This window comes from Ranitomeya variabilis, chromosome 2 (genome assembly GCF_051348905.1).
Source record: "Ranitomeya variabilis isolate aRanVar5 chromosome 2, aRanVar5.hap1, whole genome shotgun sequence".
Lineage (NCBI taxonomy): Eukaryota > Metazoa > Chordata > Amphibia > Anura > Dendrobatidae > Ranitomeya > Ranitomeya variabilis.
Genome location: NC_135233.1, coordinates 692,986,410 through 693,013,342, shown reverse-complemented (window position 1 = coordinate 693,013,342; position 26,933 = coordinate 692,986,410). Strand labels below are relative to the sequence as shown.

General features: G+C 42.8%; 1 protein-coding gene across 19 annotated transcripts in view; it reads right to left on the bottom strand.

Annotated features, from left to right (window-relative positions):
• The window catches only part of PTPRK (protein tyrosine phosphatase receptor type K), a 402,371-nt gene that overhangs the window by 304,281 nt on the left and 71,157 nt on the right, over positions 1–26,933 (bottom strand). For all 19 annotated transcript variants that reach the window (XM_077289403.1, XM_077289389.1, XM_077289390.1 and 16 more), the window contains exon 2: positions 18,861–18,983. In XM_077289403.1, the coding sequence (XP_077145518.1) occupies positions 18,861–18,983 (123 nt within the window). The remainder of the gene's footprint in view (positions 1–18,860; positions 18,984–26,933) is intronic.

Below are 26,933 nucleotides of genomic sequence, written 5' to 3'. Positions count from 1 at the left end.
GCAAGCGTAATTAGCTTGCAGAATGCTAAAGTTTTCCAAGCGACCTGTAGCATCGCTTGGAAAACTGACTGACAGGTTGGTCACACTTGTCAAACATAGTGTTTGACATGTGTGACCAACTTTTTACTATAGATGCTGCTTATGCAGCATCTATAGTAAAAGATAGAATGTTTAAAAATAAAAAAAAATAAAAAAATGGTTATACTCACCCTCTGCAGACAGCCAATATCCTCATAGATGGTGTGGTTCAGGACCTTCGATGACGTCGCAGTCAAGTGAGCGGTCGCATGACCGGTCTCGCGACCAATCACAAGCCAGCGACGTCATCGCAGGTCCTTCACCACACCATCTATAGGAACCGAAGCGGCAGCATGCAGCGGTGAGAGGCGGGAACACTCCGGGGGCCATCGAAGGTGAGTATATGACTATTTTGTATTTTAATTCTTTTTTTTTTTACCAATTATATGGTGCCCAGTCCGTGGAGGAGAGTCTCCTCTCCTCCACCCTGGGTACCAACCGCATATAATCTGCATACTTCACGCATGGTGGGCACAGCCCCGTGCGGAAAGTAAGCAGATCAATGCACTCCTAGGTGTGCGGAATCCCCGCAATTCCGCAAATTTAATGAACATGTTGCTCTTTTTTTCGCGATGCGATTTTTTTCGCGGAAAAAAATGCAGCATGTGCACAAAATATGCGGAATACACTGAAAATAATGGGAGGCATATGTAAGCATTTTTTCGCGTTTTTATAGCGAAAAAACGCGAAAAATACTGAACGTGTGCACATGGCCTTACACTTCATCTAACATTCAGTACATGCTGTCCTTGAAAATAAACTACGATAGTCACACACTAAAACTGCAGGTGTACCCATAACAGTTGCTAAGGCCACTTTCACACATCAGGTTTTTGGAGTCAAGCTCAATCCGGTGAATTTTGGAAAAAAAAAACGGATCAGTCGCAAATTGTGAAAAACTGATGTGTGAAAGGGGCCTAAGAGATACGAACAGTAATGGAGGCAAACGCTATTTTGCCAGCCATTTAGTGATGTGGTTTTATTTGACCTTCTGTGCTGTAACACTGCATCAACACCATAGGGGTGAACACCTCTACAGTTTACAGTCAAAGTGGGACAACTCTTGTATTTAACCCCAAGTCAACCAGGTATGAGTTCTGCAAGAGGTTCACAATACCGCTGCACTTCACCCATCACATTTGGCATCCTATCCCATGCTTTTTCCCCCAGAGAAATTGCGTGCCTCCTCTAGTCCTGACTTATTAGCCATACTCCATTTGCTTATATTTGAAGTATGGATTCGGGCAGTGGAGGGGGCGACATCTTTGGAGCTTTCTCGCTCCAGAGCTAGGACCTGCATTCACTGGATTAAAGGCAACTGTCATAAATGGAGTTATGAGTTATACAGACCAAAGGCTGACGGGAATGGATCGCTGCCTTAATCTACCTGCCCTGAACTGGTAATTAAAGAAGGTTATCTGATGGAAAGCAGACATTGTGTGTCTATACAGCGCAATTAACAAGCAGCTGACAGTTGTTGGAAAGCAAACTTTGATGTTTGATAACCAGCCTATAGTGGAATAAGGATGGGGAGTGTCAAAAGTAAAAACATGACTTGTTAAATCCCTTACTGTAGAAGGAGTGGTGCTGGCTATAGAGGTTAAATGCCATACTTACAGGCAATTCTGATGATGCCTCATATACAGGTATAGCAAGTCATTGCTCATGTACAGTCAACAACAGTGGTGGAAGTCAACTGGAGCATCTGTACAGGAGCGGTATGGAAGAGAAGAGTCTGGTGATTAGGCTACTGCTAGGTTTTGGGTTTTTTTTTACTGCTATGCATCCAATAAAACCTGTTGCCGGCATAGCAGGGTTCCTTAATTCCTGTCCCAGTACAAGTGCTAAATCCTGACTTTGCCTTTTCATCTCTGCCTTTCCTGACCTGCACTGCCATCTCTCCATCATGTTGCATGAACAAGGTCAGCCTTGGCCTGAGATTTGAACACTTGCTTCAGTTTATTGATTATACTACCGCTATTAAGCGGTCAGCACAAGATCATAGAGACTATACACTACTTTGGGGACAAAGCTCTAGGATTTTTTACATAAAGGTCATAAGCAAAGTTTAAAGTTAAAATAACTAAAGACTGACTTATAATTTAACTCTTAAGTAAAATCTAATAGTGGCACAATGGGTTCATGCTCCTATACAGATGCCTCAACAGGACAATAACACAAACTCAAGTTGAACTGCCACCAATACCAAAAATTACATAAATCAGAGCAGATTATGGAAAGAAAACCTGCAATAATATAAAGAAAGCAGTCCATACAGAATACTTCACAAGGAAAGCCAATATTAGGTGATCTTAAAGGGAACCTGTCATGTTGAAAAAAAGTATCCGATCAGTAGATGTGAAGTTCTAGAAGGAGCTGATCAGGCTAATATACATTATACATTTTTAGGGGAAAGTTTTCAGCAAAAAAATTTTATTTACCGTACTTAAATCCCTGGTATTTGTATGCATATGTATAAGGCTATGTGCACATGTTCAGGATTTCTTGCAGAAATTTCCTGAGCAAAACAGGACATTTTCTGCAAGAAATCCGCATGCGTTTTTAACGCGTTTTTTTCCGGAGCTTCCCAATGCATTAAATAGCGGGAAAAATTTGAAAAATAAGCAAAATTAATGAACATGCTGCGTTTTTTACCGCGATGCGTTTTTTTTTCGAGAAAAAAAAGCATCATGTGCACGAAAATTATGGAATGCATTCTAAATGATGGGATGCATAATGTATGTGCTTTTATAGCGAAAAAACGCAAAAAAAAAAGCAACGTGTGCACACAGCCTTAGAATTTAGCAAGTGGTCCTGTTCAGTGATTGACAGTCTTCCTTGTATGATTGCATGTAGAGATGGCAGTCATTCACTAGTAGGACTGCTCACTGGACTCCTACATACACACCCTGGGGTTTTCAATGAATAAAGTACAAGCAATACTGAATCTTTTAGAACAAATTACAAATAAGTTTTATTATACTCACCCGAGGGGGGAAGAGGTCACCCTGATGGGTGTCGCAGGTCTGGGTCCGGCGCCTCCCATCTTCTTGCGATGCCACACTCCTGTTGCTTCATCGCTCCCCGGCATCGCGCTCCTGTGCAGGCGTACTTATTTGCCCTGTTGAGGGCAGAGCAAAGTACTGCAGTGCGCAGGGGCTCTCTGATCTTTCCCAGCGCCTGCACAGGAGCGCGATGCCGGGGAGCTATGAAAAAGCAGGAGGGCGACATCAAAAGAAGATGGGAGGCGCCAGATGCGGACCTGCAACATCCAACAGACCGGACCACCCCCCCCCTTCTTCCCGGGTGAGAGTAATAAAACTTCTTATCGTTCAGGTTGGACCGGGGGCTTATCTACAGCATTATAGAATGCTGTATATCAGCCCTGAAAGGCAGTGGCCGTTATCTTATATCGACCAAAACTGCTGACAGGTTCCCTTTAACTTCTTCTCCATACTATACCACCCACAGACATCAGAACACAGAAGGAACTCCAAAGCGCAAAATGCACCAATAAAGGCCAGTTATGCATTATCAGGGCAGAGCATAGGCGAAAGACATGCAGTGCCATCACGGGTGCTCCTAGACCTAGAGAGATTTTTAGTGGCAGTTCGGAGGCTAGAACAGACCTGCGGAAGATGTAAGAGTGAAGTATCGCCTCTACTTCTGCCCATCTAGGAGAGGTGGACATGGGGAAAAGTATTGGTGCCACTATGTAAGGATGGTTTGGGGAGAATATTACTACTGCGGGAATAGGAAGCTTGCTGCTAATCTAATGTATTTGTCTGGTGTTCCTAGGGAAGAATGTTGTGCTGCATTATGGTATTCTGCTCCGTTATGTGATATTATGTAAAATGCATGATGGTATATGTTTGGCACTGGGTGCAATACAGATTTTGAGGTGCTTTAGTATATAGAACCCAAATTCTTGCTAGTACCGATTTCTGAATCGGAAAGCACAGTAAAAGAAAATTCACACATGGCCAATTTGCCAAAGATGTTTGGTACATGTGGATTTCACCCCCCCTCTGAACACAGCGGAAACATTTTACATACCAGCATGCCCTGTATTCTATTTTTCAAACCTGTATGTCGCCAATTTATCACGGATTGTCACAGTGGAGTGATACAATACACAGTTAAACGTGTGGCAAATCGGCAACAATATCTACATGTAACACCCGACTTTTCTAGAAAACAGACTTTGCTGCTCTTGCTGGTGACCATCCTAAATTAAACTGTCCCTTTATAATTAATAAAAGCTAATGCAACACAACACACCATGTTTTCTTAACATCCAAATACTCAGAAAACAAAACAAAACAAAAAAAAAGATCTTTATAGAGGACTATTAAACAAAACTGACAACACAGGCAGCCGTGAGAAATCTCTCAGATTCCTTGTACAAGCTTTCACACCTCTTCCCTCTAGGAGACTCAAGTAATATCTAATTCAGACACATTTATGCCTCGTAATGACGGCCCCGGAGATGCACTCACAGCCAGTCATTTATGACCACAGACTATTTTTTTTTTAAGTCTGTATTTATAACAGTGAGGGCAACAGCTGTACATTAAAAATCAGGGTTCATTAGGTAGACACCCATTGAGCGGTCCATTAGTGTCGAAATCACTGGCCCTGAAAGACCAAGACTGCACAGTACCTTTTATTGTTTTCTCCACAATGCAACCATTCCCAATGTAAGAGCTGCTAAAGGAAATTACTGTATAACATAACAAAAGTAGGTTATATATATCCAACTACATCTTCATACATGTTATCTAATAATAGCCAAACCAAAAAAATAAAAAATTGCTGCAAAAAGGAAAATTAAATATATTCTTTATAAGAATACAATAACTTATTGATAAAAGGCAGAGTAACAACTCAATGGGGCTACAAAATATACATACAGTAGGCTGCAGTATATAACAATTGCCGTATGCACATGGTCTTAGTGGAAAGAAAGGCAGGAAAACGATTATTGGTATAACTTGCATGATACTATAACAAAGATCTGGCTGTAATCTAGTCCCATGGTGAAGACCTGGTTATAGCAGAGCCCCCTGACAAAGCTGAGTGAAACGCGCGTTGAGTCGCAAGGGATATAGTGCTTCCAGGTGTTTCTATCATAGCACCATCTAGGTTTTACAGACTTTTGCAGCACCTTTTTGTTTATTTTTGGTTTTGCTAATATTGATATAAGTGTGTCTCCGGTATTTGATTATTTACTGTTTGGCCATGAGAATTTAGCTGTGTTTAGTCTTATTTAATAAAAATCAGAAAGTCATACAAAACACATGATATGTTGTAGTAAAATCCATCCTATCATCCCTGGTTAGGCTGGCCTAAAATAGTCCGGTAGGAAGAGTTGAGCCAAAATGCAGGATTAGCATGACATACCGGAATAGAAGCTTTGTTGTTTATCCATCAGTGAAAACAACGAGGACACACTGATGGTAAAAACAGGCTCACTGATGACACCGGTACCATTTTTTCCCATATACTTGTTTAAAAACAGACGTGTGAATGAGGCCTTACGCTACTGCAGAACTACTGCAAACTGAGGACCGCCAGTGTTCTTGTAATGGGACTGCAGAAACTGACAATAGAGTGGTGTAAAAAATAGATCAGTGTGTATCTCCTCTATTAGGCTACTTTCACACTAGCGTCGGTACGGGTCCGTCGCTAAGCGTCGGGCCGACGTATCGACGCACGTTGTGAAATTTGTGCACAACGTGGGCAGCGGATGCAGTTTTTCGACGCATCCGCTGCCCATTCTGAAGTCCGGGGAGGAGGGGGCGGAGTTCCGGCTGCGCATGCGCAGTAGAAAATGGCGGATCCGACATACGAAAAGGTCCGCCAAAACACGACGGATCCGTTGCACGACAGACGCGACGTGTGGCCATCCGTCACGTTCCGTCGCTAATACAAGTCTATGGGCAAAAAATGCATCCTGCGGGCACATTTGCAGGATCCGTTTTTTGCCGAAAACAACGAATTGCTAAAAACGCAAGTGTGAAAGTAGCCTTAGAATATTAAACATGTGCAGTTATTCAAATTATTATGTAAGGAAGAAGAGACTGTGCTTTTAGCGGAATGTCAAATAATAATATTTAAAAAAAAAACAAAAAATCATTTATAGCTGTGTAAAATTCCCAATACTCCTCCTTACCAGTACAGGTGGCACTGGTAGAATACAAGCGCGTTTAGGTAGAGCAATAGATGTATCCTAGCAGGGAAACCAGAGCTAAGCAGGACATTAGTGTCTGTAAGTAATATATGGATTGCGCGTGATGCACATCTACAAGAACTGCCTGTTCCTCATGGGTCTCTACTCCACAAACCTAACCTTTCATCAATATTTGTGAATGATTTACCATTAAGTGTGCCACATTTCATTACCACCGGAGAAGCCAAGGCTGCAGCAGATAAAATCATTAGCTGAACAACTTGCTCCCTTCCACCTCGGCTAGGGAACACTCTTAGAAATTGATCACGGGGGAAGATTATTATATTCTATTTGAAAAAAAAAAACCAATGCTTTTGAAGTGCCGAAACGGGATCATAAATCCGCAGCACATTTTCTTGTAGTACAAAAAGGTCGAGGAAATGAAAGTGTTAAATGTTATAACTACCGTACATCATTCATGGATTTATGTTATGTCCACTCAGGGTTACTACAAAATATATGTTGCATCAGTAATTATGTTAGAATGTCCTCTCTTCAGTTTATAAGTCACTTGAAATATAGGAAGAAAAACAATCCTTTAAAGAGAACATATAGACTACTAAAAAGGAACAAAAGTATAAAACCAGATAAAGAAACAAAAAAAAAAAATGTCCATTCACAATAAATAAATCAATAAATACCGTAAATATGATTCCAAAATATATAATCCACATTACATGATAAAAAATAAATAAATCTTGATTTTATTGGAATTAGCTGATCTAACATGGGTAAAGGCCCAATTGCAGGTGTTAGCAGGTGTTCCTACCCTATATCTTCTCCCAAAGATTCACAAATCGTTACAAGAACCACCTGGTAGGCCGATTGTGGCTGGCATTGGCGGTCTATATGAGAGGCCTTGAGAGTTTCAACAAAGCTTTATGTGTAACATGCCGATAGAAGGTGAAAAACAATATGGCTGCGCCCACCATGCTCCTCGTGCTCCTCGGCCGCCGTTCTATACAGGTGAACACCATTTGGTTCATTTTGAATGTGTATATAAATGTGTTTGGGATCCCTCACAGTATGCAGAATTCTTTTCCCTGAGGAAGCCGCCACAGTTGCGGCGATACGCGTGGGTTTGCACCCCACATCCCTTCCCTTCCTTTGACCGCATCTTTCCTCCACCAGTCTGTTATTTTTCCGTAACCGGATGTGCACATCGGGGACCTACAGGTTGTATGTATTTTCTCTTGTACAGGCATAGGTCATCATTTTGCCCAGTTTTTTCTGGTGGGCTTATAAGCACTTTTTGGCCACACAGTTCAGGCTCATTATACGCCTGATATATTTATATATATATTTTTTTTGCATTTTTTCAGGTTTTCTATCTTACATCTTTTTTCAGGGCTGTGTGGTGGCTGTGATACTGGTGCTCTCATATATGTGCACACATTCTGTTTATGTGTCTTCTGTAGCTGTGTGTTGAGAGTCATATTCTTTGGGGGTTATATCATTAAGCTCCATATCTTTGTACTGTATACATATTTCCATCTGGTGTAAGGGATAGGGATGTGGTTAGTCATTTTTCCCATACTAGGAGATGACTGTTGTGCAGTGTCTTGCTGCATTTTTTGCAGTTTTAAATGGTTTTAATTGGTCTTCTGTGTAATATGTGAGTGTTATGTCATTTACAAATAAAAAACCTTACCTTTTCGTATATTTTGTTATTTGTTTTGTGGTGCTCCCATATGTATGGACATGATCTTTTTCTTCTGGGTCACATGTTTGGTCTAATGTCACATCGCAAAGCATGATTTACTTGGAGTTATATTCTGTTAAGTGTTCCCTTTATTTTTTTTTGAGCAGTGTATATGAAGCCATCACACTCACTCGGTTCAGCAGATGTGCGGCCAATCCGTGCATTGTGATCAGACCGTTCACGGACATTAAAACTACCCTAAAGGGCATACATAAGGCTGTCTAGTTCTGGTCAGGAGGCCTGCGGTCGATCTGCGCACTGTGGTCTGTACTTAGATCGCAAAACATGGATGTGTGAATCTAGCCTAAGGCCTCATTCACACATCTGTGTTTAAAAACGTACGGGAAAAAAAATGGTACTGGTGTCATCAGTGATTGGATTAGTTTGTCAGTCTGTGGTCCATATGTCCGTTTTATTCATCAGTGTTTCATCAGCATTTTTCATAGATAAATGACAAAGCTTCTCCTATACATCGCAATGTTATATGCAGACAGCACACGGATGCCCCGTCTGCTGTACCTGTTTTTAAAGGAACCATAGACTCGAATTGTCAATTTTCATCTGCAATACCGGAGAAAAGTGTACAGGAGCGAGTTCTGCATGGATACACACTCCATGAAAAGAATGGACATATGAACAGCACCATATATTATAATGGGTATGCGTTCTTGTAAGGGGGACGACCGCACCGCGGTACCTGCTTCCCGGGGCCGAAACGATCGAGGCTTCATCTCCTGTTTCCAGGGGGGGGGGGGGGGCAGCAATAGCAAACTGGACCTTCCTCCTGACCAAGGGGGGCGGGGATATAAAAGGAGAAAAGCGCGCGCAGCAGGGCAGTTTGGCGCCAACCCAGGGCAGTGCGCACACATGTGAGTGGCGCACTATGCTTCCCCTTCCCTCACTGAGTACCGGCGCTGTGGCAGCCCCCATCGATTGCAAGGGGGTCGCACCAGAGAAAGAGAAGCCGGGAGTGCGGCAGCAATCCAGAGAGAGAGGGACTGCTGCGCTCAGGGAAGCCGTGTGTTCAGCAGCAACCAGGGAGAGAAGTGCTCCGGTTCTGGGAGCACCGGCCAAGCGCAGGTCTGTGTCCGTCGTCTCCCGCCGCCAGTCGTGGGGACCAGAGAGAAGGAAACGTGCAGTGTGAGCCTGGTAACTACCAGAGAACAAAGCGCCATACGGTCCGTGTCCGGGAGTACAGCGCATGTGCCACATAAGAGTGACCGGGAGCGGGACAGACACTTGCACCCTGACTTTGCCAGTATATATTTGCCGAGCCACATTGGGCTCGTACAGTACTGGGGCCCGTACCCCTGTCAGCTACTGCAGTAGAGACCAGTGAGTGCTCCAGTCCCAGAGCATTCATACAGCATAGGCCCGCGTCCAAGCACAGCCACCAGACTGTGAGGGGAGTCGTGCAGGGGCCAAGTCGGGCTCAGACAGTGCCGTGGCCCACGCTCTTCCGGGCACAACAGTATATGGACTAGGGGCCCAGTGGAAGGTACCGAAGACCGACCACTGCCACCAGTAGACAGACCACCGTTAGTAATCATACTGCTCCTGTTATTCAGCAGTTGTGTTTTGATCAACATCTTGCCCCATAACAGTATGGTGTCTTCACAGCCCCACAGCTCTCTACATAGCATACTGGACACCTCAGCCCCCCCCCCATATACAGTATGACAGCCCCCACAACCTCTCAAAAAGCATGATAATAGACACAAGATGATGGCCCTTACCAAGTATGAATGATCACACAGACTCCCCCCCCCCCCCCACACACACAGAGTTTGATCCTTAAAAGACACACACAATGGCTCCCAAACAGTATGATGACCCTCAGAGCCTCTATAGTCCTCCCCCATATAAGATGTTTCCTCAGAGCCCTCAAACACAGGATGATAACTTATACAATATGATCCCCACAGCACCGTAACACAAAAAGAGAACCCCTCGCAGTATGATCCCACATAACCCAACACAGAATGAGAACCGCAACAGTATGGTCCACCCAGAATCCTACGAAACATTATGATGTCCCCCACAGTCCCAATCACGCAAGAGTGGCCGCACATATTTCCCCTTCAATGTTGGACGTGGGTGAGAAGGGCAGCCACAGCATGCAACTCGAAAAGCCACCGCTTTTAGCCTTTTGCTGTCCCCTTTCAGGAAACAAATAGAAACAGCCAGGGAGCCGGATGTGGCCTGCAGGGCATTGTTTGCCCAGGTCTGTTCTAGTGGATTCAGACTTTTATTAGTTAAGGAAGCCCAAGCACACCTCCCAGATAGCTTATTACTTTTGACCTAGAAAGGTGCAAACTAAAAATACCCCAAAAGTCAATGTAAAAAATGTAACTGATGGAGATTTTAAGCAGATTTCTCCAGCCTAAGCTGCCTTGTGTAGGGGCAGTAAATTACTACTACAGGTCTCAATGTCTAGTATATAAAGAGAGTTTTGGGAGTGCTGAAATAATATGCGGTGAACAAACAGATGTAGCAAAAACATGGGCAGCACGACTCAAAGATTGGGAGCACAAGTGCTCCCACAGTGTAAAGATCCTGCCGGGGACTACAGGCAGAGACAAGACTAGTCCAGTGCAACCTCCGGCCGGCTTCTCCTGGCACCACTCCAGGTGACTGACAGGTCTCCTACATGACTGTACATTAGGAAAGATCTGTTAATCATCTGGAGTGGTGCGGGAAGAAACCAGCCAGAATATTAATTTGTAAAAAAAAAAAATAATAATAATCATCCAGGGACTGAAAAGTGATAGTTACTCCACAATTACATTTTTTTAAAATAGTGTAAGATACAGAACTGATACAATTAAATATTTTTTTCTTATATTTATTAAGACAGAAAAATAGCAATTCCAATTATAACTGCTTAAGGATGGGAAAAAGGGGAGGCAGCCCAATCAGGGCACATCATATCTGACATGCACATACATTTACTCAGGCACAAGCTATGTAGGCCTATGTGGTACTTGAGCAAGTTAAACAGTGGATGCCGACTGTGAACAAAGTAGAGATAATGCTACTTTCACACTAGCGTCGTGCACTGCACATCGCACTGCGTCGTTGTGGATAAAAAACGCATCCTGCAAAGTTGCCCGCAGGATGCGTTTTTTCTCCGTAGACTTTTATTAGCGACGCAGTGCGACGCAGTGCCACACGTCGCAACCGTCGTGCGACGGTTGCGTTGTGTTTTGGCGCACCGCCGCCACAAAAAAACGTTACATGTAACTTTTTTTGTGCGTCGAGACTCCACCCCCTCCTCCCCGGACCTTGCAATGGGGCAGCGGAAGCGTCCCAAGACTGCTTCCGCTGCCCACGTCGGGCATTTTTTGCACAGTATGCGTTGGTACGTCGGGCCGATGCAGCGCGACGGCCCCGTACCGACGCTAGTGTGAAAGTAGCCTTAGACAGACATTACCATAAAAGAAGCTGCTAAAGCCACCGACAGCATGACGCGCATTTCACCCCCGGACGAAGCAATAGGGAAAATGTGCATCAGGCTGTGGGTTGTTGCCCGATCGACATCAGCTTCGTGTTACAGTTGTAATTGTTATTTTTTTTGTCTTAATAAAAATTAATTTCTAATATTAAAAGGGAATCTGTCAACAGTTTTGTGGCTTATAAACCCTTCCCATCACCTTTAAGATCATAAGCATGCGGTTCCTGCAAACCCTTTATATCTACAGATGTGACCCTGCATACCTCAAAAAAAGGTGTACACTTGTTCCGCGTGGTAAGTAAACTGCGCGGTCTGGCTAGATGGCTGACTCTGCATTATGAGCGCCACTTCAGTCCCTTCCAACACCATCTCTTCTAACTGCAAGTAAGTAGACGGCAGCGATCTGTCATCCACAAAGTGCCCGAAGCCTTGCGTCTGCGCAGTGGAATCACTGGCTGTTCAATAGGGCCCAATGAGGCGCGGCGGTGCAGCTCCCCAATTCCACTGCGCAGGCGCAAGACTTCGGGCACTACCTGAATCTGGATACACTCATAGGACCCGACTGTGCAATTTGCATCCAGTGTGGGACGACTATAAAACACTTATTCTGAGGTATGCAGGGGCATGTCTGAGGATATAAAGGGGTTGCAGTAACCCAATTCTTATTATTATCTTAAAAAGGTGATGGGCAGAATTTATAAACAAAAAAAACTGGTGACAGGCTCATTTTAAACAGAACATAACAGTAGATTTTTACGATTTTTATATTTAAAAAGGAACTGTCACACAGAATGTCTGTTCAAGCCATGTACAGGCCCTGAGTGCACGAAGGCGAGGCCAATATAAATGCACCTTCCCATCCGCTTCTTTTCCCTCAATCTGCACCCCCCCCTTTAACCGACAGCTCGGTCTTCATAGAGCCAGAGAAGGGTGAAGAAGATAGATGGGAAAATCTATATAAATAATTGGCCCCGCCATTATGCACCAAGTGCCTGTACTTTGAACGGTCATTCTGACAGTGTCCCTTTAACCCCTTCACCGCCGGGGCACTTTGTGCTTCTGTTTTTTGCTCCTCTTCATCCCAGAGCCATAACTTTTTTATGTTTCCGTCAATATGGCCACGTGAGGGCTTGTCGTTTATGGGACCATTTGTACGACACCATTGGTTTTACCATATAGTGACTCGAAAACGGGAAAAACATTCCAAGTGCGATGAAATTGCCAAAAAAAAAAAAAAGAAAAGAGCATAATGTAGAGCAAGAGAGCCCGATTCCAGGGAACGGTGTTGTACTTTCAATGCTATCTGTGTTTTATCAGCAGGAGATTATCACTGCAGGACTACATCACACATGCAGAGCAGTCAGGCTACTCTGTGTAGCCACGCCCCCACCACTTATTGGAAGCTTGTTGACAAGCATTGTATGCACAGGAAGCAGCCAATCAGGCATCTGTGCAGGGTTATACACAGCCCAGAAGTCTTAGGCTACTTTCACACTAGCGTCGGGCTCGGCCCGTCGCAGTGCGTTGGGCCGAGGTCACCGACGCTAGCGTTGTCTCCGCCGCACAACGGGGGCAGCGGATGCATTTTTCCAGCGCATCCGCTGCCCCATTGTGAGGTGCGGGGAAGTGCGGGGAGGTGGGGGCGGACCGTCGGGACCGGACGTTGCATGTAACGTTTTTTGCTCCCGGCGGACCGCCACAACACGGCGCAACCATCTCACGACGGTTGCGACGTGTGGCAATCCGTCGCAATGCGTCGCTAATGTTAGTCAATGGAGAAAAAACGCATTCTGCAAGCACTTTTGCAGGATGCGTTTTTTCTGCAAAACGACGCATTGTGATGGATTGCAGTTAACGCTAGTGTGAAAGTAGCCTTAGCTCGGCTACATCTACATCAGACAAATCAGGGATTCTATCTAAACTGCACCAGTAAGGGATACATCGCTGGAATCAGGCTCTTTGCCTCTACATCATGCTGATCTCATATTACATAGCAAAATTCTGCTGACAAATTCCCTATAATTGTATTAATTTTGCACCTTTTCTGTCTACTGAGGTTGTGTTTGGGTTTCCTTAGGTGTTGTAGTAGCCTGTACTATTAAGGGAGCTAGGTATAACATTTCAACAAGAAAATTGTTAAAGAAAACCATATTGCTTTGCATATGTAAATCCCTGCTACTTCCATCAGTCGGATGGCTCAATGTGCAAGTAACACGTGAGCAGCTCTGTCCTAAACATCAGCCACAACAGGATATTTTTGACATCCATCCATTTATCCATAAAAAGTTCAGTGGTCAAATCTCTATTGTGGTGCAGTCATTATTTATAGCTTTCTTCCGCTGGCGTATTCTCGGGTGATCCCTACCGCGTCTTTAATGTACCCCCTGACTCCATATCTTTTAGCTCAGTGTCTGAGAAAATGGATACCAAACAGCAATGAAAGTGTTTTAAGAGCTCTAAAAAGCACTTTAAGTGAAATCTTTGGCTGAGATGTGAGATTCTGATCATCACTCTTTTGTAAGAATCAATAACAGTCAGTTGAGAAATGTAAAAAAGCAGAGTACAGAGGATGTGATTAGCCGCACAAATGGAGGATGCTCTGCGCCTACGGTAAGTAAGGACTGCTATCAGGATAACTGTTACATGCGTGATGCACATGCAATGCACAGACTTGTAGGGAATCTGTCAGCAAGTGTTTGCTATATAATCTGAGAGCAGCACAACAAAGGACAAGAAAGCCTGATTCCAGGCATGTGTCACTTACTGGGCTGCGAGGCTGGAATACGTGGACTGCAGTACCAAGACAGGTTATTAAACTTGGGGTTACTCAGTTTGGAAAAACAAAGGCTTAGGGGCGATTTTATTACAATGTGCAAATATAAGAAGGGACAGTACAGAGATCTTTATAATGACCTTTTTACACCTTGGACTGAGACGGGACGTCTAGGGGAAAGAGGGTTTAATCAATCACAAACACAGATTCTTTACTGTAAGAGCAGTGAGACTATGGAACGGCAGGGGCTGTGGAGTCAGAGTCGGTATAAAATGTGTATAATAAATTGGGTACAGTAGTACAATGCAGGATGTGCAGTAAATGTCTACATAAGAATTTGGGAAGTTATGAAATGTCCTATAAATGTCTGTTCTGTTCCTGATCTAAGGATCTCGGCTTTTAGCTGAGATGAATCTGTGCTGCACTTTATGTACATGCTCAGTAGTGACTAATGCTCTGGAGTCTGAGCTGATGTTGTGAAATGTCCTATAAATGTCTGGTCTGTTCCTGATCTAAGGATCTCGGCTTTTAGGTGAGATGAATCTGTGGTTCACTTTATGTTCATGCTCAGTAGTGACTGGTGCTGTGGAGTCTGGGAAATTGAGGAGTTGGAGGTTTGGCTTAACAACTCCACAGTCAACGGTCTACACCATGATGTTGTAATTGTTGATTCACTACAAAAAAAAAAAAAAAAAAATCAAGGATGGTCTGAATGACTTTCCTGATAAATGTAATATTATAGGTTATAGGCACTATATCCTGCGGTGGGGTGTTGATCCAGAGAACTAGTCTGATTGCAGTATGGAGTCGGGAAGGAATTTTTCCCCTAATATGTTAGTGTCTGTCCCATAGGGTTTTTGCCTTTGTCTGGATCAACAAGTTAGGCTATAGGTTGAACTCAATGGACCCAAGTCTACCTTCAACCTTATAACTAAGAGGTCCGTTTTGCTGAACGTAGATGTAGTATAGCTAAATTTTCTGCTCTGGGTATAACCCCATTCACACCCTTGATTGACAGCTTGCTGACAAGGCATAGTGTACACAGGAAGGTGCCAATCTGGGGTGGGGTTACACAGATCAGCCTGACTGCGGATTGCATGAGCAGTAGTCCTGGCAGTGATAATCTCCTGCTGATAAAAACACTGTACAGAAACTACAACACACAGCCTAATAAGTGACATCCTTGGAATCTGGATTTCATGCCTCATATTATGCTACTCTGGTTAAATAGTAAAATCCTGCTAACAGATTCCCTGTTAGAATGTATCCTGTGCACATTGCTGGAGAACCTGGCAGCACTAAAAAGATGTAGTATTGATAGAAACAAACAGACACTAATACCCTTTAGTGTGTATGCAGGAAGAGAATGTTTTGGTCAGATAAATATGTAATCTAAGGGTATGTGCACACGTTCAGGTTTTTTCATTTTTTTTGTGATAAAAACTCATTAAAACTCATACATTATGCATCCTTATCATATAGAATGCATTCTGCAATTTTTGTGCACATGATGCGTTTTTTTTCCACGAAAAAAACGCATTGCGGTAAAAAAAGCAGCATGTTCATTAATTTTGCGTTTTTTTCTGAGTTTTTCCCGCTATTCTATGCATTGGGAAAACGCAAAAAAACCATGCAAAAATGCATCAAAAACGCTAAAAAAAACGCATGCGTATTTCTGGCAGAAATGTCCTTTTTTGTCAGGAAATTTCTGCAAGAAATCCTGATGTGTGCACATACCCTAAAGGTTTAATAAATTCAGTTAAATTACTGGATCTCATATGGCGGATTTTTTTTAATATTTAAATTCACATTTTTATAGATTTTTTTTTTCCAAAATGTAAAATTAAATGAAATCAAGAGAGATCATGTTGTCAGTAGTTGGACGAAGTTTGTTGCTAAAGGAAGAATAACATAACTTCAAGTGAAAAGTCACATTAATAATCTATTACCGCCACTGCAATGATCAGATGCGAGTCCCTTTATCAGATGCATGGTAAATCAGTTTGGACTTTTGGTGCCCATTTAGGCCAAAATGAGAACATCGGACAAGGGGCACATTGGTAAATCACGGCCATCACTGGAACGTGGCCTCAATCACATTACAGCCCTATTGAAGCAACTACAAGAAAAATATAAAAGCTGTCCTTTTCAATTTGCCAAAAGCAAGACTTCCGTAAGCAGCAATGACCTCAATCAAATGATTAATTACATAATAATATATTAATTGAAACCGTTGCAGAATTTCAGATGCTTTCATTCTTCCCGAATATTGCTCTGTCTTAGAACAGCCGATTAAGCTGTTCATCAAAGGTGAGTAGGCAAGGTCAGCGAGGCCGTACCTCTTCAGCTATTCATTACCTATTCTCTATGGTAATTAACAATCCCAACATTTGCATAAATCACAATCTCTCTGATTGTACTCTTATCCAAGGAGATGGGAGATTTATGTCTGGGACCGTTTGATTTTTACTTCAGAAACGCATTCAAAATATCTTCCCAATGTCACGGGAAACAGAAGCGGATGTCCTACATACACGGGCACGGCCGGCCATGCTGAAAAATGCACAAGCTTTAAGAGTTTGCCACTGCTTAATGACAAATTACATCTGATAATGTAAATGGTAAAAATTAAAAAAAAAAAAACATTTTACAAACAGCGCCGATGTAAAGTAGACATGAGGGAAATGTTATTTGTAAATGTTTTTGTGTGGTGTGACTGTCTGGATTAAAGGGTTAATCACTCAAAGTTTGACAATTGCCTTTTTTTTTTTTTACAGTTTTGTCAAATTTCTGATGTTTTTTGTTTATCAAAAAAATATCGACCTAAATTTACCATTATCATAAAGTATAATGTGCCACGAAAAAAAACCCATCTCAAAAACACTGGGATAATTTGAAGCGTTCCAGAGTTATTACTACATAAAATGACACTGGTCAGATTTTAAAAATGTGGCCCTGTCACTAAGGGGTTAAAGGGAACCTGTCACCCCCCCCCAGTCGTTTCAAACTAAAAGAGCCACCTTGTGCAGCAGTAATGCTGCATTCTGACAAGGTGGCTCTTTTAGTTCTGGGAGCTGTAACTAGAGAAATAATCAGTTTTATTATTTGTCCGAAATACCTGCTCCTCAGTCAAGGAGGCCGGCGTTTCCCCCCTGCTTCAGACAGCACACAGCTGTCACTCACATCTTCTTGGCGCCGGGCGCCTCCTCCTCACTGCTGTTTTCAAAAGTAGCCGGCGCCTGCGCTCTTATCCCCTGCCTGGTGCAGGCGCAGTGAGCGCTGGCCGTCTTTCCTCATAGGCAGTCCAGCTGACTGCGCCTGTGCGGCCGCCCTGCCTGTGATTCCCAGCCCCGCAGTGACTTATGATTTATTCACATTGCGTGGCTGGGATTCACAGGCGCAGTCAGAAGGGCTGCATATGAGGACAGACTGCCAGCGCTCACTGCACCTGCACCAGGCAGGAGAAAAGAGCGCAGGCGCCGGCTATTTTGAAAACAGCGGTGAGGAGGAGGCGCCCGGCGCCAAGAAGATGTGAGTGACAGCAGTGTGGCGTCTGAAGCAGGGGGTAAACGCCGGCCCAATTGACTGAAGACCAGGAATTTCTGACAAATTAAAAAACTGATTATTTCTCTAGTTACAGCACCCAGAACTAAAAGAGCTTTTAGTTTGAAACGACTGGGGGGGGGTGACAGGTTCCCTTTAATATGCTAACTATACTATAACTTTCTTTTTTCATAGATGGCTATTTTTTCCCCACTATTTGACAGTAGAGGTGTAGCAGACTATTGTTTTTGAGCAGTGTACAGAAGTGTAATTTAGCAACTATATGGCCTCCCCTCGTGTCAGAAACATGAGATTCTGATATACAAGCATTAACGGGACACTGTCACCCCCTCCAGCCGTTATAAACTAAAAGAGTCACCTTGTGCAGCAGTAATGCTGCAGTCTAACAAGGTGACTCCACCCTGTTACTGAATCCCCGCACTGTGCGTAAGGCATAACAGTGTGGGGCGGGGATTCAGTAACAGGGTGGCCGCACTGCCCGCACAGGCGCAGACCGGAACCCGGCATCAGAGCTAGGACGGACAATGCTCTATGCGCCTGCTCCAGGCAGAAGAGCACAGCGCAGGCGCTGGATTTCAGACGAAAACAGCGCTGAGGGGGCGGCGACAATCGCCCCAGAAGAGATGACTGACGGCAGTTGGGTGCTTCAAAGAGGAGGCTTCAGACCTGCCTCCAGGTACAAAGACAGGTATTTGAGCAAAATTATAAATACCTTTATTGTGGGAATATCAGCAACAAAAACTAAAAGAGCCACCTTGTTAGACTGCAGCATTACTGCTGCACAAGGTGGCTCTTTTAGTTTATAACGGCTGGAGGGGGTGACAGTGGCCCTTTAAATCTCCATTACACCACATGGGTAGCGAGAGGGCAGCCAATAAAACGTGCCAAGCAGGGCATTAAACAATTAAAGCCTTATGACTTTAAATATAAAACAAAAAAGTTTCCCTTTCACTGTATAAAAAAAAAAAGATTAAAATGAAATGAGCTACGAAACATGATTTACAAATAAAAAAAGTCTCTCCTCAAATCTTTTGAAGTCTATGGCGCATTCTCTCACCTTTTGGCATTTCTGCAGGCAGGTAATGCGGCTCTTGCGCACTCACATGGTCCCAATCAAAGTCATCGTACAGATCCTGATGATAGTCGCAGGCGGCTGGCCCATCGTCAAAGGTACAACCTCCTAAAATGAAGCACAAGTCACACTGTAAGACTACGGACTTTCACAACTCCATTTATTTGTTTTCATTACTTGCCATTTTACGCATTTGTGGGCGCTTTACAAATATTACAGAAGTTATAACTTTCCAATTAATGTTATAGTGAATCTGTCACAAAATGTCACATGACAAACGGCATGGATTATTAAAGGGGGGATCCCCTAACTTACTGATCGGTGGGGACCCACACAGATTGGCACAATGGGGTGGCACTGTGCAAGCTCGACTGTCAATCCATTTAATCCTTATGGGGCTGTGGAACACTACAGTTGGCCATACAGAATAGAGAAGCAGTCAGACACGCTCCTACCTGCCACTGCATCTTGTAAGGGCAATGAGAGCTCCCAGTTGGAGATAAAAATTAATTGTTCTACTGATATGTGTGGGTTCCATTGGTCAAACAACATCAATTCGTTATTTTGCACCTTGCCTGTGGCTAGGTGAGTCTCTTGTTTTCAATGGACAACAATTTAAAAGAGCTCTCAGACCTGATAACGCTGTTGTACGACTTTCAATATGTAGGTTAGAAGGGTTATGTAATAGAATGGTTATATAATCCTGATATTACGATACGCCGTCAATGAGTCCAGATTCTACGACATGGTGTCAACTGTTGGACGCAGCACAAAACAAGATTGTAGGATATTGCTAGTCTACAAAAAGGAAGGAAACAAATCTTAAAGGAAAGCCATCTTAAAATGACCTACTGTTTCTATTAGATTTTTATGTTACATGTGTTTAACATTTGTGCATTGTTTTTTTTTCCCCTTTCAGATCATAATCTTTATTGAAAAAATATATATATAAAATGTTTGATCTTGCACTTGCCAGTGTCACTGGGGCATGTTGGAGACTGTGTTGTTTAAGGCTACTTTCACACTAGCGTCGTTTTGAATACGTCGCAATGCTTCGTTTAGGAGAAAAACGCATCCTGCAAAGTTGCCCGCAGGATGCGTTTTTCCCCATAGACTTACATTACCGACGCATGGCCACACATCGCATCTGTCTTGCGACGGATGCATCGTGTTTTGGCGGACCGTCGGCACAAAAAAAGTTCCATGTAACGTTTTCTTTGTGCGTCGAGTCTGCCATTTTCAACCGCGCATGCGCGGCCGAAACTCCGCCCCCTCCTCCCCGGACCTTACAATGAACAGCGGATGCGTTGTAAAACTGCACTCGCTGCCCACGTTGTGCTACTTTACACACTGTCCGTCGGTACGTCGGGCCGACTGTTTGCAACGGCCCGTACCGACGGACTAGTGTGAAAGTAGCCTAAGGAAACAACACATGTACATAGTCACAATGAACAGACACCAAGAATTTTTGTATTGAATAATCTGCATGGCCAATGTGATAAGAAGGGGGGCATGGTCAGCTGTGACATCTATTGTTAACTGTGTATACAGTAGTGGTATTACTTATAATTGTAACCTCTAAAGAGTTTTCAACAGGCTCCTTATCAGCAAAGAAGAAAGAGTTAAGAGAAAAAAAAAAAAAAGCCACTGCAAAAACTGCTAAATCATCAATGTTACTCTTTTCAATAAAGTGACATGAAAAAATAACAGCAAAAACTTGACAAATACACGCAACACAAAAAACAGATTTAAATAAGTCACGTTATGATAACTCCCCTTTAAAAGGCACTTTACAATTTAAAGACTTCTCCATTTCAGCCTACAAATAAAGTCATTTTGCCTGTTACATTTTTTTGTAATTTGTGACCTTCAATGATTTTTTTTGGTCTTCATAACCCATTGAACATTCATGTCTTACTCAATTGCCAGATCAGCCCTCATTCGCTTTAACCTTTGTCAAACAGAGACAGATGCAATAAATTACCCCAAAGTACCATTTTTGGGGGATTATTGTTTAAACGGCTAATGTAATGGATTCTGAATGATAATTCTAGACAGACTAATGTTGTTATTAAAAGAACATCAATCCAGAAATGTAATCACAAAATGGCAAGCTTGGCACACGCTCAGCTTGGAAACCCCTGGAATCGCTCTGTTGCATGAAATTTTAACATGTGGTTTAATAGAGTTATAATTAACCTTTACCCTGCCAAAAAAATAGTTCAACTGTTTGCCCAACATTCTCAATATTCACTTTACAGCCCATTTTTAAAAATACAGTAAGTATAACTTTGGCGCCATACGGTCTGAAGGTAGTTTTCAATAATAATGCATAGCGTTCTAAAACTCGGCCCTTTCACTAATTGTTACATTTCATTTTCAGTTACATACAGTTTCTATATATTCTGCACATATCATCTACAACATAAAGCACCAGCTGTAGAAGGCAAGCGAATGGAGTCACATTACAATCCTCAGGGTACAGCGACAGGCACACACAAAATTGAAAAAAGTTAGTATTTTTTGCAACTTGCTTACTAGACTATGGGGTCTCAACATGACCCCATTCACCTGCATCACAGAGCAATCTTTGATCTCCGCCTAGCCCCAGTCTTATCAGAAAACCTTTTTTCTGTACGCTCTAAGAATATAACATCTGTTGCAGAATCCCATAGTGTATCCAAATACGAGGAAGTGTATGGAGGAAGGGCGGATGTGTCTCCTTTCTTTTATACCACTCGCAGTTTGGGCTGTAAAAAGTGCAATTAAAATTGTCACTAAAGTTTTTGCAGTCCTTGATGCAATTTTTTAAAGAAAAGCCAGGAGTGGATATAAAAAGAAATTGACATCTAAAGGATACACAGAAAGAAATATTTAAAAGACTTTAAATATTTAAAGGGAATCTGTCAGCAGGTTTTTGCTACCACATCTCAGAGCGGCCTGATGTAGGCAGAGAGACCTTGAATCAAATGATGTATCACTTAGTTTACTGGCAGCAGAAATTCTGATACAATTAGTTCTTAGATTTAGCAATGGAGCAGAGGTGAAAACGTTAGGGTATGTGCACATGTTGCGGATTTCTTGCAGAAATTTCCTGAAGAAAACCGGAAATTTTCTGCAAGAAATCCGCATTTTTTTTTTTGCGTTTTTATTCCGTTTTTTTCGCGTTTTTTTAGCATTCTGCAAGCGTAATTAGCTTGCAGAATGCTAAAGTTTTCCAAGCGATCTGTAGCATCGCTTGGAAAACTGACTGACAGGTTGGTCACACTTGTCAAACATAGCGTTTGACAAGTGTGACCAACTTTTTACTATAGATGCAGCATCTATAGTAAAAGATAGAATGTTTAAAAATAATAAAAAAAATAAAAAAATGCTTATACTCACCCAGACATCTCCTCAGCGGCGTCCGTTCCTCTTCCTATAGCTGGTCTGTGCGCACAGGACCTTCCGTGGCGTCACGGTCACGTGAGCGGTCACATGACCGCTCACGACCAATCACAGGACAGTGACATCATCGGCAGGTCTTTCACCGCACACTAGCTACAGGAACCGAACGGCAGCGTGCAGTGGAGGCGGGAAGACATCGAGGGTGAGTATAGGACTATTTTTTATTTTAATTCTTATTTTTTGACCACTTATATGGTGCCCAGTCCGTGGAGGAGAGTCTCCTCTCCTCCACCCTGGGTACCAACCGCACATAATCTGCTTACTTCCCGCATCGTGGGCACAGCCCCGTGCGGGAAGTAAGCAGATCAATGGACCCCTAGGTGTGCGGAATCCCCTGCAATTCCGCATTTTAATGAACATGTTGCTTTTTTTTCCGCGATGCGATTTTTTCGCGGAAAAAAAGGCTACATTTGCACAAAAAATGCGGAATACACTTAAAATAATAGGAGGCATATGTAAGCGTTTTTTTCGCGTTTTTATAGCGAAAAAACGCGAAAAAAACGCGAAAAATACTTAACGTGTGCACATGGCCTTAACCTCGCCCACACAAGGCTGTGTGTACATAATGGCTATTAACAGTGAGCTACTTATCACAGGAGGGGGCGAAGTCGGACCAGTGCTCGCTCACTATCTAGTCACAGCAATGATATTGTCCTGGTGATAAAACCTTCAGTGTAACATTCAGTGTAAGGCCATGTGCACACGTTCAGTATTTTTCGTGTTTTTTTCGCGTTTTTTCGCTATAAAAACGTGATAAAAACGCGAAAAAAACGCTTACATATGCCTCCTATTATTTACAGTGTATTCCGCATTTCTTGTGCAAATGTAGCCTTTTTTTCCGCGAAAAAATCGCATCGCGGAAAAAAAAGCAACATGTTCATTAAAATGCGGAATTGCAGGGGATTCCGCACACCTAGGGGTCCATTGATCTGCTTACTTCCCGCACGGGGCTGTGCCCACGATGCGGGAAGTAAGCAGATTATGTGCGGTTGGTACCCAGGGTGGAGGAGAGGAGACTCTCCTCCACGCACTGGGCACCATATAAGTGGTCAAAAAATAAGAATTAAAATAAAAAACAGTCCTATACTCACCTTCGATGTCTTCCCGCCTCCACTGCACGCTGCCGTTCGGTTCCTGTAGCTGGTGTGCGGTGAAAGACCTGCCGATGACGTCACTGTCCTGTGATTGGTCGTGAGCGGTCATGTGACCGCTCACGTGACCGTGACGTCACGGAAGGTTCTGTGCGCACAGACCAGCTATAGGAAGAGGAGCCGGACGCCGCTGAGGAGATGTCTGGGTGAGTATAAGCATTTTTTTATTTTTTTTATTATTTTTAAACATTCTATCTTTTACTATAGATGCTGCATAAGCTGCATCTATAGTAAAAAGTTGGTCACACTTGTCAAACGCTATGTTTGACAAGTGTGACCAACCTGTCAGTCAGTTTTCCAAGCGATGCTACAGATCGCTTGGAAAACTTTAGCATTCTGCAAGCTAATTACGCTTGCAGAATGCTAAAAAAAACGCGAAAAGAACGGAAAAAAAAACGCAAAAAAAAAAATGCGGATTTCTTGCAGAAAATTTCCGGTTTTCTTCAGGAAATTTCTGCAAGAAATCCGCAACGTGTGCACATACCCTAACAGCACACAGCTTGATAAGTGAAATCTCATTGAATTCTGTTAAACTGCTGACAGATTCCCTTTAGAGGACCTGTATCACACAAAAAACAAAAAAAAAAAAGATTTAAATGCCTTGTAAAAATCCCTGAGCTTTCCAGATTCAGACGTGCTTCTCTGTTTGGCGCTGCTTCGCTCCATTGCAGAGATACTCACATTTTGGCTTTTGGACTGCAATAAATGAAATCTCTGCTTGCAGTCCGACTGGGAGTTTCTTTAGAGGCTTTTCTCGAGGGCGTTTGCTTTCCACTTTCCTCCCAAAACTGTTAGATCAACTACCGTTTGGGGATTAATTGCATCTGGGAAGGAGGGGGTTAAAGTGAATGTCTCGAGATAAAGACTGAAGAAACTCCCAGTTGGTCTTAAAGCAGAAATTTCACATATTGCTCTCTAAAAGTAAAAAATATATAAATCTCATTAAAAAGGAGTCATGCAGCGCAAAAATGCTGCAGAATCAGGAGAGCTCAGAGATTTTTTTTAAACATGTGACAGGTCCTCTTTAATCTTTCTGAAAATCTACAAGTGGGTTTTCAGTGTAAAAGTCTTGAATATTGCACTAACTGATAATTATTCAGCACCATTAAATACCTTGATGCAACTGCAGCTGCCAGAACATGATCCGGTTCTATTTCTACTGACCCTGCAATGTAAGTTGCTTGCCCACCTTTAAGATAACAGTAACCAAATGGCACTTGGCTAAGACAAAGCATGTGGTACAAATTCTTTTTTTACAGGTTCACATTTAATTTCTCAAAAACGTATAGACATATTACTATTGGTACCATATAAATTACATGAATAGTAAACTTAATAGTAAACTATGAGTTAAAAGGGTTTATTCCATATCAAACTTATAGGGCAGATAGCAGGATACTAGTGATGAGCGAATGTGCTGGTAAGGTGTTCGGTACAAAGTCTACAAGAAATGTATTATTCCTAGAGAGCTAGAAGTGTTAAATTCCAAGCTATTTTAAAGGTCATTTAAAGGCCTCATTCACATGGCAGTATCCTGCATCACCAACAGTAAACCAAAAGCAAGCGTGGAGCCGGATCTGGTGTGGGTGAACTGGTGTATGTATTGTGTCAGTGTATATAGATATATACTATTAAAGGGGTTGTCTCGTCTAAGACGACTGCAGTCAGTATGTGATGTTAGCCTGTCTGATCATGTCAGTGTGTGAACTGTATGCCATCACGATTCCCCTTGTATGTCTTGTGTGAGATACAGTTAGTATACTTGCGGTGGTCACATGCAGACTAGTCTCATCCAGCTTCTCTGACAGAACAGAATTCAGAGCAGCGCAGGAGTCTAGTAGGCACATGACCATAATCATTCAAACCACATACACAAGGCTACATGACAGCCCACTTACACACTGATACGATCTGACAATCTGCGGTCTCAGACTGCAGACAGCCCCTTTAAAGTAAATCTGTCACCACTTTTGACCCATCTAAGCTACTAATATGGCCATATAGGTTATAGACTGCTGAAAACAGTCCTCCCTGTGTGTCTCGTATCAGCTGTGTTGCTGCTGAGAAATATTGTCACTTTATACAAGTGACCTCTTCCAGGCTCAGGGGCAGGGACAGATTCCCCTTAAAGTAGACATGGCTGTTACAAACATCCTAGACAAAAGAACTGGTGGATAGCCAAATACTATAAAGAAAGATTGATAATTTATTGAAAAAGCCAACAAGACGGGGTTAAAAAGGTGGGTCACAGTGGCAGAGGCAGCGCCACCACAAGCGGAATATAAAAGAATATAATGCAGGTAATGAGCGCAGAGGATGGACAGAATGACAAATCACATTCACTGTCCATCCCTTGCACTCGTGACCTGGTACACGCTAATTACACGCAGCACTAGTATCTTATCGTTACCACGTTCTTTATGCCTAATTTGCATTACTAATCAATATACCTTTATACTTCCCACTCATGTCATATCTCTTCCACTGTGGGATCCATATGTTTAACCCTTTCTTGTTGTAACGTTTAAAACACATGTAACTTACTTTCATATATGTGCCTTCTATCCGTTTAACAGTCTTTTGTAGGATTGTATGCGCACACTATATATTAATTTTCTTTACCGCTGAACTAACACAAACCATATATTTTTTCTGACATGTTGGGTCTGTTGTGGCACATTTTAAAGGGTAGGTAGGGGTCTCAAGACCGGGAACGCTCTGCCGGCACCATTAAAGTCTATGGCCCTGTCTGCGCATATGTCCAAATCCCGTTTTGCGGGAGGTTAGTAAGTTAAAACTGATGAGGTCACTGAATGGGTGCCTGAATCCAATGTGAAAGCACATTTAAAAGGGGCTTTTGTCATCGCCAAGATCCTATCCCAATAAATAGTAGGTGTAATAATAGTATTACCAAATACCTCCAATTAGAAATGTAGTACGGTTCCTCTGATTCGCTATGTCGCTTACCCTTTATAGGGCATTGCCGCAGCTTAGGCATCCTTGGTAACAACTACTCATAGTGACCACTGACTGTTAGTGGTCACTACATGAGTGGTTGTAACCATGGATACTCAAGCTACTACAATGCCCTGCACATGGGGTAAGTGACATAGCGAATCAGAAGAACTATTCTACATTTCGAATTCAAGGTATTTGCCAATATTATTATTACTCCTACTACATATTGGCATAGGATCTTGAAGATGGGAATAAAGATGTGCTGTGAACCATGTGTCTTAGATGGTTCTGTGCCCATGCGTGGCCTTTGTTCCCAGCAGCACAGGTCCTGTTGACACAAGACAATGATGAGCTTTTGTACCGCACAAAAGATTTTAACCCAAATGAAAGATCATTTAGCTAGTTCACCATCCGAAAGATTATTGTTAACTGACCGCTCCTAAACATCACTCATAATATTCTTGCAGCGTAAATAAGACTAACTAGACCCTAAAAAATGTCC